Source organism: Bombus affinis, chromosome 2, assembly GCF_024516045.1.
Source record: "Bombus affinis isolate iyBomAffi1 chromosome 2, iyBomAffi1.2, whole genome shotgun sequence".
Lineage (NCBI taxonomy): Eukaryota > Metazoa > Arthropoda > Insecta > Hymenoptera > Apidae > Bombus > Bombus affinis.
This window is the reverse complement of record NC_066345.1, coordinates 6,864,299-6,875,586: the sequence shown is the minus strand read 5'-3', so window position 1 is coordinate 6,875,586 and position 11,288 is coordinate 6,864,299. Positions and strand designations below refer to the sequence as shown.

Here is an 11,288-nt window from a genome sequence, read left to right as displayed (position 1 = left end):
ATCTTAATATAGTTACCACAAATATGTTTATAAAAGCGTCTTTATTTACATATATTACGGGCGAAGTTCGCAGAAATGATACGGAATTGAGATGGGTTAGGGTTAGGTTATAGAAGAAAAGAATCTAAAGAAAGTCAACAGAAAAAAATATTTCGAATATTTATTGAAGCATGGAAGGATTTATAAAACCAATACATGTGAAAATAGGAAACTTTCTTAAAGAAGAATTTAACTTAGATGATATTATAGATATTATTAAATATTATAGATATTAGAATTATAAAACACAAATATATTCTGCCAATCTGATTTTTGTTACAAATTATAATTTATGAGAAACTTAAAATTAATAATATATATTATACAAAACATTTTTTTGTGTTTCTTTAGTTTCTTGGCTATCTTTAGTTCTGATTGTTCCGGAAAGGTGATCAGGATGTGATGAAGATATCCAGTCTTATTGATCAGCTGACCAATTAAAAATGTTGTTATGCTGATCACCTTTCCGGAACATTCAAACCTAGATGTAGGAGCGTTTTTTCAGAAGCACATTAGTATTAGCAACATCTTGATAGAGTCAACTGCAATGCTGACGAAACGTTGGAATTCTTTTCCTTTTGGACACAGCTCTTTCCTGGAAGCTTCATACAGTATTAGTCAAATCAGTGTTAAATGTATCAGTGCTAATTGTAACAGTGTGAATAATGACAGTTCAGGATACGATAGCTTCAAGATTTGCTTAATATTTTCTCCGCTTTATTATATCTGGTCTCCAATTTACAGGATGCGTCTCTTCAGTCTAAAAATAATAATAATAAAATAATAAAATAATTATGTTTTTTTATCGAAGTTATTGGCATAATTAACATTTAAAAGATAGCTTTCTTACAGCAGTATCATCTTCTTTATATACTTTGATTGTTTTATCTGCTTCTGTTGTAATCATGCGAGTACCAGACATGTCAAATGTAATACTAAATACTCCAGCTTCACTATCCATTGAGCCCGGTTGAACGGGTGCTTGTAAACGTTGGAAATTATACCTTGAAATATATACGTATAGTAAATAATGCTGAAAATCAGTTGAAAAAATATAATCTTTATACGAAATACTATATTTACCCTGTTCTCCAGTCCCAAAGATGCATAGTACCATTATCTGCTCCAGAAACTAATACGCCATCAGCATTAACAGCTAAACAATTAACTATTGCATTATGACCAGATAAATTCTGAATGAATTTTCCTTCTGGACATTTCCATTGCTTAATATTATCTGGAGATGCTGATGCGAACATATATCTAATGAACAATATAAATTAGATGGAGGAATTTACAATCTAAAGAAATACAGTACACATACAGTGATGGATGAAAAGTCACAGCTCTTATACTTTTCTTGTGATTTGTTAAAGTAGCTCTAGATCTTCCAGCAGCTAAATCCCATAATCGTATAGTGCAATCGTGACTTCCAGTGACAATCTAGTAAAAGAAAGAAGTAAAAACATATATAGATAAATATTTTTTTAAATATATATATCAAATTATTTGATGAATTGTTTGGTTGTGATACCTGTGGTTCAGCTGTTTGACAAATTACACTAGCAACTGTGTTAGTGTGACCAACAAGTGTATGTACATTTGCTTTGGTTCGCATATCCCATACTCTTGCAGTAGAATCTCTACCTGCAGTTACTAATACATCAATACTAGGATGTAATGCCATGGAATAGACAGCTGATAGATGTCCATGATAATGTCTTATAACCTGTAAAAACAGTAGAAATTGTAAAATATGAACTACTGAATATTAATTATTGAGTACATAAAGTAATAATATATATAATTAAAATTATGTTGTAACCTTGTTGTACTCAAGATCCCAACATTTCACTTGCCGATCTTCTCCACAAGAAAATAAATATGGGTGTCTTTGAGAAAATGCAAGTCCACGAACACTGCTTATATGACCAGTCAAAGAAACTTTCAATTTACCAGTTGCAAGATCCCATATCTGAAATTTTTAAAAGTATTATGTAATAATATAATTAAAAAAAAGGCTATTAAGATCTACAAAATTTATGACCAAAATCAGTTTATAAAACTGTATAAAATAACATTGCAATATATTATACAATTTAATACAAATATTGAACGAAACAATAATCTTACTTTAATCACTCTATCTGCAGATCCTGTTGCAAACCATTCATTTCCTGGTTCAACAGCACAACACCTTACCCAACCAAGATGACCACTAATAACCCTATATAATTTCCATGGCGCATGCCACTTAGGTTTTGCCATTGATGGTGTCTTCTTCTGTGGTATGATTAATGACATATTAATTGAATTTCCTCCTGAATTTGTTTGCGTTGTTACTACCATATTGTTGTTTTGTATAGGGTTATAAGAAATAACTGCAACATTATTATTTCCTCCAAAAGATTCGTCTGCAAACAATACCATTGTTATTAAATCAATAACATATATAAATATTATTATGATATAAGAAATACATGTATATTTATAAATACCGCCTGGTGGAGGAGGATCTGTATTTTCATTTTCATTTTGTATTTTCATTATATTGTTAGTTTTGACACGTGCCAATACAGGACCATAAGAATCTTTTGCTTTTACAGATTTTTTCATTTTTTGTCTATAAAACATTATTTTTATCATTTTCTAATGTTCATTTATATTATAAATACAAAATATACTTACAAATTAGAATCCACAGGTGGTAAAGTGCCTTGATTTAATAAAAACATATCATGTGTTCTCTTTAAAGATCGAAATACAAGAGTATGTACAGAATGCCTTTGTACATCCTATACAGAAAAATGTATGTAATTTAGCAATTTCTTATTTAAAAATCATTATGTACTATAATATATTTTTTTTACCCGTAACGTTACTTAAGGGAAAAATTTCTTTTTTCGGTTTGATAATTACGCAGTCTAAAAGTGTGATTAGTAGCTATTTTATAAAAAGTATAGCTTACCATTTTTATGAATGTAAATATTGCTTGAATTAATATAAACTTAAAAGTAAATACTGTAATTCACGGTCATGTAAACAAATATACTCTATAGCATAGAGTATAGGGTCTATTATGTATGTATACCGAAAGCACGATTGCATACACAGGCTGGAAACTTTGGTAGCGAGGTACGGCTTTTAATGTTGAGAGATGTGCTTTACAAATCGGCCGTTAGTTATAGCGCTGAGATCGATTTGTTAAAGTTTTGCATTTAATGCCATCTTCGTCATCCTTACCACTGAAGATAAAGAATATGAACTAAACTATATTTCACATATAACATTTTGCAATTTATTTGAAGTAAACATATACCATTTCACATTGTGGTGTAGAAAAATATTGTTAAAAAAAATGTAGATTAGATAATAAAGTTCAGTTGTAGTTCTGCTTGCAAGTGCAGACATAAGCTTGCGCTACATGACAAAACTTAAAAAATTAATTGAAGCGCCTTACTTGAGAACACTTGAGAAACGTTTTCCTCTCATTAAAAGTCTTATCTCCATCACAGGAAGTTTCATGTTGATTTTTCACGACTCAATCGTCGAATGGTTTTCTCTAGGCTCCAATATATGAGTATCGAGAACTGTTTATATGATCGCGGTTCGAAGTATACACTTGTGCTTTTTTTCACAGCTACGTTCTTTTTCATTTTATTTTCTTTTTTATCGCTTCTTTTTCAGCTTCTTTTCATTTTATTTTTTATTCCTTTTTTTTTGTTTATTTTGTTGTACGATTATATTTCTTTTAAAAAATGGAATTTAGCTAATTTACCTGCTTCAAAGGAAGCGGCTATTGCCTGAGCCCGTGAGCACAGGCTGTTACGAGTAAATAAGAATTGCGGTGTTCATTGAAAATCGATATATGAAGGAGTAGAGCACGAAATTGGTCGATTTCGATGTTTTGTCGGTCGTGGGAAATATAGACAGTATGCAAGATTAATTTATTTTTTGATGAAGTTCGCCTGCCTTTAAGTAAAGCAATTAAGTAAATTTTTAATTTATTTGCCTAATTTTAATGCATTATTCAAATTATTTAAAAAATTATTTTATTTTGTTTAGATTAATGTACTGCTTTGTGTAAGATTTCTCATATGAGAATACCGCGTATGAACTGTGCGACCCCACCTTAGGCAATGATTGTACGCTACTGTCAACCGTAACAATTACCGCGTGGTTTCGCTGTGTCGGGAGATAATAGTTTTTTTTTTTTATTTATTTATTAGAATATTTACAATCAATTCTCGTTGAGAATTTTCAGTAACTTCATTTGGCGTGATACAATGACATGGTTTATAATAGTTTATATTGTTGGTTCTAGTAGGATCTAAGGATTTAATCTAAAGGGTATTTTCTTTTTAGTCTGCGGATCTGATCCGTCGGGTCAAGTAGTTGGGTGACTAATGGGTTGTGGTGGTTATTGACTCTTGTGCTATATCAGCTTCTGGACTTGTGTATTTCACCTTTGACTGTAGGTATCTTGAGGTCGCGGTGGATTGTTTCGTTGGTAACATACCAGGGTGCATTTATTAGGGATCTTAGCGTTTTCGATTGGAAGCGTTGGAGTATTTCAATGTTGGAATTACTTGCTGTTCCCCATAGTTGGATTCCGCAGGTCCAGACAGGTTTTATTACGGTCTTATAGAGTGTAATTTTGTTCTGCGTGTTTAGGTTGGAGCGACGGCCAATGAGCCAATAAAATTTTTTGAGTTTGTCCCTGAGTTGTTCAGATTTATCTACGATATGTTGTTTCCATGTTAATTTCCTGCCCAGAGTCATGCCCAGGTATCTGACTGTGTCCTTGTTAGGAACTGTTATATTGTTAATGGAGACCTGTGGGCAGGTTTGTTTTCACAGCGTGAAGGTTACATGTGTGGATTTTTTTGCATTAATTTTGAAGCCCCATTTATGGAACCACTTTTCCATTGAGTCGAGACTTCGCTGGAGAGTGGATGATATATCGAACTATTATCGGGTTGGCGTGGGACGCTAATAGCGCTGTGTAGTCAGCAAATGTTGCTATAGTTATTTCTGTTGATATTGGCAAATCGGCAGTGTAGATGGAGAACAGCAGGGGTCCGAGGACACTACCTTAGGGTATGCCCGTTTCTATTGGAAATGTTGTGGTAATGGCGTCTAAGTATTTAACCATGAATTATCTTTTGGTTAGGTAGGACTTTAGGATGGAGTAGTAAGTGCGTGGTAGGATTTTTTTAAGTTTGTAAAGAAGCCCTTCATGCCATACTTTGTCGAATGCCTGTTGAATATCAAGGAATATCGCTGAGCAATATTTTTTCTTTTCGAGGGTTTGGCTAATATTGTGTGTTATTCGGTGGATTTGCTCTATTGTGGAATGCTGCTTCCGAAAACCGAATTGATGATCTGGCAGTGTTTTCAGATCCTTTAGGAGTGGAAGGAGTCGATTCGTTAGCAACTTTTCGAATAGTTTTGACAAAGTGGGTAGAAGACCAATTGGGCGATAGGAGCTAGTTTCGTGTATTGGTTTTCCGGGTTTTGGAATGAGCGTAATCAGTGACGTTTTCCAGGTTTTGGAATAGTATTCAAGGCGAAGAATTGCGTTGAAGATTAAAGAAATGAGTGCAATCCCTTTTACGGGTAGTTCCTTAATTGCTTTCTTACTTATTTGATCATGTCCCGGTGCTTTCCTGGGGTTCAGACGATGGATTAATTCAGTAACCTCTAGAGAAGTGAAAGGTTTAATGAGGAGAGACATTTGGAAGGGAGAATGCAGGTATTCTGTTATTTCCGGAGCGGTATTGGAGGAATGAGGTTTAAAAACGTTGGATAGGTAGTTAGCGAACAGGTTGGCTTTTTCTATAGGGCTTCGTGCCCATCCGCCTTGCGGACAGCGAATTGGAGGGATTATTTGCGGGGGACGCGTAAGTTTCCTGGAAGCCTTCCATAGTGAGTAGTTGTAATCGGCAGAGGAGGACAAATTGACGAGATACTTTTGGAAACAATCATTTTTGTATTTTTTAATGATTTTGGTTAACTTCCTGGTTACGTTGTTTAGTTTGCGTTTGTCGTCTTAGTAGGAATAGATGTCTTAGTAGGTTTGAGGAGCGGATAGCGTTTATTATGCTCGTGTTTAAGTATTCTGTGGCTGTTTCGATATCTTCCTTTGTTTTTAGTGAAATTGAGGCAGAGGTTGAGTGATTAAAGACTTCTCTAAAGAGCTGCCAGTTGGTGAGTTGGTTGTGAATAAGGCCATTAGGTGGGTTTTCGATTATTGCTGAACTGACTGTTGCTATTACGGGGGAATGGTTGGAAGAGAGTTCAGCCGAGGAGTTGATTTGGACATATCTAGGCGAGATATTTTTGGTTACGAAGAAGTCGAGTAAATCGGGGATTTTGTTAGTGTCAGTGGGCCAGTATGTGAGTTCATATGTGGTGAGGTAGTTGAGATTGTTGGTGGTTATGCTTTTCAAGAGGTTTTGCCTCTTGCTGTGACAAGTCTGCTGTCCCATTGGGTATGTTTGGCGTTATAGTCTCCTCCAGCTATGAATCTATTGCCTAGGGCGTCAAAGAAACTGTCGAAGTTCTCTTTAGCAATCGAGTGTCTGGGAGGGCAGTGTACTGCTGAAGTGGTGATTGTACCATGGCAGTCTTCTATTGCTACGCTTGTGGCTTGAAGGTAGTCTTTCCTGAATGACGGAAGCTCGTAATGCATAATGCTGGATTTGATGATGATTCCGGTGCCGCCGCGTGCCTTTCCACTGAGGTGTTGGGTATGGTAGAAATTGTAGCCGTGTATTTTGAGGTAGTTTTTGTCGGTGAAGTGGGTTTCAGATATGAGTATTACGTCGATTTGCTGTTGTTTTAAGAAGAGTTCTAGTTCAAATTTGTGCTGAGTTAGACCGTTGGCGTTCCACAGAGCTATACGCATTGGTTTTATTTTGCTTCTGTGTGTATTAATTTATCCATGAAGAGTGTAGGTAGTGACAGCAAGTTGTTAATTTGCTCTGTTTGCTTCTCGATTAGTTTTTCGAGTCTGGTGAAGTTGTCTGTGTTTTGTGGGATGGGAACACTATTTTCTGAGTGTCCACTGTGGGTTTTCGAATTGTTTATATTTCCTTGTGCTGCCTGGGCATGGGAGATTGATGGTGTGGAGAATTTTTGGGGTCTAGGTTCTTGTTTGGTTGTCTCCTTGGGTCTGGGTTTAGGATACTTATTATTGTGTAGTGTTTTATAGGCTAAGCATCCTTTGTAGTTCGCAGGATGCTCTCCTTGACAGTGGATGCACTTCGCGGGGGTTTCTGAGGATGGGAGATAATAGTGGACCACTTTTTAATCATACAGGAAAAGAAACCGAAATTATGGGGAATTTCGGAATCTGGGTCTCCGATTACTGTTCTGATACCTTATGTAACAGTTCGATATTTGAAGAGTGTTTATAGAAAACACTGTAAGTGCCAAAGTTGAAAAATTTTGCGTTTTTAAAAAAATGTTCTATATAGCGATAAGAATAGTAAGAAATTATAGGATGATATTGGTGCAAAATCGTGAGGCAACAACATTCATTTTAATAATAAAGGAAAATGTAATTACTGATAATGAAATCCACACAAACAGTTTTGAAAGTTATGCCAGGCTGGTTGCAGAGGGATACATACATAAAACAGCCAATCAAAGCATGAAATTTGTAGATAAATGAAATTGAGTTTTATTTGTATTAGGTTTAAATTCGAAAATGATTAGTATTTAATATTTATTTTACGGTCGATTATGTTAGTACAAACTAAGTTTTGACGAATTTAACTACAGCTAGTAATGATAGCATTGAAGAATCCAATTGGCGATCGGCAAAACACTGGTTGAGAGGGAGGTTATTTCCATAACAATGAATTTACCGATCGCTTATGCGAATTTTTTTGGTGACGTTTTTGTCATCACAAAACAGAATTGAATTAATGGCATCATTGATAGAAGCGATCCGAAGACATTATAGTTTTGAATAAGATAAACGGAAATCGAGAGTATTTGAATGCTCATCTGTATAGACCAATCAGTTTATAGATAGAAGCAATATGTCATAGTAAAAGTAGTCAAAGTAATGTGTAATATCTCACGAACATATAAGTAGGTCTCAACACTTATATACCAAAGTCTAAAGAAAACAATTAAAAAATTGAGTTGTGACTAGTTATAAAAAGTCAACAGAAAAGACAAAATTCTCGTTCTGCGCATGCGTGGCATGTTCAGACGAAGACAGAGACATTCTACTCATCTTTGTCTATCTCGCAAGAACAAACTTTGTTGATCGTCCACGTTGATCTTTCATGACTGAGCGCAACTCAATTTTTGGACGATTTTCCCTAGCAAATGTCGAAACTTGTTTATATGGTCGTTACATATCCTAAAAATACTCAGTTTCATATAGTTTTAACTTTTAAACCATTGGATTCGTCATTCTCGCCTTAAAACTTGTATTTTCGAGTTCTATACGTTGAAAATTACAAAATTGTAAAAAAGACAGTCAATAATTTTTTCTCTTAAAATAAAGTTTAACCAAAAAATGAATTAGTATAAAAAATGTAATAATACACTGGAAACATAGAGTAATATTCATACAAATTACATAATGCCATTTTTAATTATTTCTTAGTATTACTGTTTGTGTAATTTAGAAGTGAATTTGCTTTATTAGTATACATAAATGCCGCCATCTTAACTGTTTCCATGGAAACCATGAAAATAAACTTTTATACAAAAATCATGGAGATGATTTCGTAAAATTAAGTGTAAAACAGAACTTTTTGTGTATATGTGTGTGTATATAGAACAATAAACAATGCAAGCTTCTCCTACTTGGGTTGATAAAGTCCAAGATAAATCTGAACAATGGTAAGTATAGAAATATATAATAGCTTTGGCAATATATATGATTATAACTATGGAATAATTTAAGTTTGTTTCAAATAGTAAAAAATAAGGAGTAATTACATTTTTACGTTAATGCTTTAATTAATATTTTAAATAAATCCGAGATTTTACATATTTTTAAAAATTATATTAATAATTATATTTTTATAATTTATTATGTTTTGAATGTTATTTATTGTTGTATAATATATACATTTTTAAATTAATGATTTTTTTCTTCATAGAAACTAAAATCTTTTTACTAATGTTAATAATTACATAAGATTAATTTTATGTCCTTTATAATTTACTTATTTCCAACTTTGTGATATAAATATTTTATGTGACATAAGGATGATTTTATATTATTTACAGCAATAGTTACTAATATTTTTGCAATTTTATTTTCAGTATATATGATCTATGTTTTAACCCAGATGGAACTCAGTTAGTTATTGCTGCTGGACAACAAGTTCTTGTTTATGAAACTAATGAAGGCACTTTAATTCAACCATTAAAAGGTATGTAATAAAGCTTATGAATCCAAATAAAAGAGCTAATTTAATAAAATATAAGTTATATTTCTGTTTATACTTTATAGGGCATAAAGATATAGTTTATTGTGTATGTTATGCAAGAGATGGCAAAAAATTTGCATCAGGTAGTGCTGATAAAAGTGTTATTATCTGGACATCAAGATTAGAAGGCATACTTAAATATTCGTAAGTTATCTCTGTTTTATAAATAGCACAATTAAGATAGAAATAATATTTTTGATACTGTATTATAACCAAATCTTTCACTTTAATGCAATACTACCGTTTATGAGGTAGAGATTTAATGTGTTTGAATAAATTACTAACTAATAAAATCTATAAGTGAAAAGATATGAGTTTGTTAGAAATGTTAAGTATAAATACATATCTTTATAGAAAATATTATGAAAAGTAAAATAGTCTTAAAATTTTATAATGATAGTTATTTATAGTACATTTATTAATGTCGTGTATGTTTACAATACTATATTTCAGACATAATGAAGCTGTTCAAGCTATGCAGTTCAATCCAGTATCACATCAACTTTTAAGTTGTTCTTTATCAGACATAGCACTCTGGTCTCCAGAACAGAAAGCAGTTGTAAAGCATAAATCAAGAGGAAGAGTAAATTGTTGTGCTTGGACAAACGATGGTCAATATTTAGCAATTGGCTTGGCATCTGGCTATGTCTCTATTAGAAATAAAGTTTGTTTTCTTTGTTTAAAATCTATGTCCATTATACAATGTAAATAGTTTTATATATATCATATTGTTAATATAAAAGTGTACTAAATATTATTCTATTATTTAAATATTGTTTAACTATTTATTTATTATTTATTGTATATATTTGTTTAGAACGCTCACGATTGAAAACATTTGAAAAGTTTAATTTCGTGTAAATTGTATTGAATTTATTTTAATATTTTAGAATGGAGAAGAGCAAACACGAATTGATAGACAAAATGGAATACCTATTTGGAACTTGTTGTGGAATCGCCAATGGTAAAAAGAATAATTACTTTAACATAATAATTACTTGTACATATATTAACACTTTGACTGCCATGGCGAAATCACATGTTTCGCTCAGGACGCAACGGGAGTATTTTTATTATTCAAAGCATATAATGGCAAAATAATAATAAATTGATGATGTAAGACAACATTCTTTCCCAATGGACCGTTTATCTTATTGGTGGTCATGGGTGACCACTGTGGCACCTTGGTAACAGTTGATAGTGACATATTATAACAAGGCTTCATTTATTTTAACAAACCATTCGCATTCGCTATTTCGTCGTAAGCAAAACATCCAGAATATATTGTTGAAACGTGTAGAAGATATTAATAAACAGTATTATGATTATTTTTATGATTTCGATGAATTGGAACATTCGGCTGAAATGGTAAAGATTAAAAAAAATTATGTTTGTAATAAACCAATGGTAGAAGTAAATTACAACAGAGGAAAATGTGCTGTAGATTTATCAGATCAAATCATAGCATATTCTACATCACATAGAAGAACCCTCAAGTGGTATATAAAATTAGCTTTAGAGTTATTATTAAATACATTAATTTCAAACACGATGATACTCTATAAACAAGCAACAAAAACGAAAATCAAGATATCAGATTTTAGAATGGCACTCGCAATGCACCTTACACAGTGCCATTCACCAGAGCCGTCAAATATACTTATTCAACAAACATTGTGACACGAAATGCAGAAGAAAGAAGGGCAAGAATACCTGGCACGAAAATTTTGCAGAGAGTGCTATAAAAAAAAATGTTAAACAGTTAAGATCAAAAATTGCTAAGAA

The 11,288-nt window shown here is 32.6% G+C and overlaps 2 protein-coding genes across 15 annotated transcripts in view; one reads left to right on the top strand and one right to left on the bottom strand.

The window, feature by feature from the left end:
- Window positions 1-11,288, top strand: part of LOC126924122 (intraflagellar transport protein 122 homolog) — a 33,657-nt gene that overhangs the window by 16,363 nt on the left and 6,006 nt on the right. The window contains exons 2-7 of one of the 13 annotated variants that reach the window (XM_050738303.1): window positions 4,528-4,827; window positions 8,711-8,907; window positions 9,337-9,446; window positions 9,527-9,647; window positions 9,957-10,167; window positions 10,394-10,467. In XM_050738303.1, coding sequence (XP_050594260.1) covers window positions 8,855-8,907; window positions 9,337-9,446; window positions 9,527-9,647; window positions 9,957-10,167; window positions 10,394-10,467 — 569 coding nt within the window. In that variant the 5' untranslated portion in view covers window positions 4,528-4,827; window positions 8,711-8,854. The other 12 variants (XM_050738293.1, XM_050738324.1, XM_050738312.1 and 9 more) reach the window with 12 other exon arrangements.
- LOC126924308 (pleiotropic regulator 1) lies at window positions 274-4,145 on the bottom strand. 2 transcript variants are annotated; one of them, XM_050738641.1, is made up of 11 exons: window positions 3,500-4,145; window positions 3,008-3,284; window positions 2,728-2,834; window positions 2,520-2,662; window positions 2,173-2,453; window positions 1,865-2,014; window positions 1,574-1,768; window positions 1,364-1,482; window positions 1,123-1,302; window positions 890-1,043; window positions 274-799 (listed from the first exon to the last, which is right to left on the bottom strand). In XM_050738641.1, exons 2-11 carry the CDS (start codon window positions 3,008-3,010, stop codon window positions 740-742), a joined length of 1,392 nt encoding a protein of 463 aa, XP_050594598.1. In that variant the 5' UTR covers window positions 3,011-3,284; window positions 3,500-4,145; the 3' UTR covers window positions 274-739. The 2 variants fall into 2 exon arrangements, with proteins under 2 accessions (XP_050594598.1, XP_050594609.1); XM_050738652.1 differs by having other exon boundaries at window positions 2,538-2,662; window positions 3,500-4,138.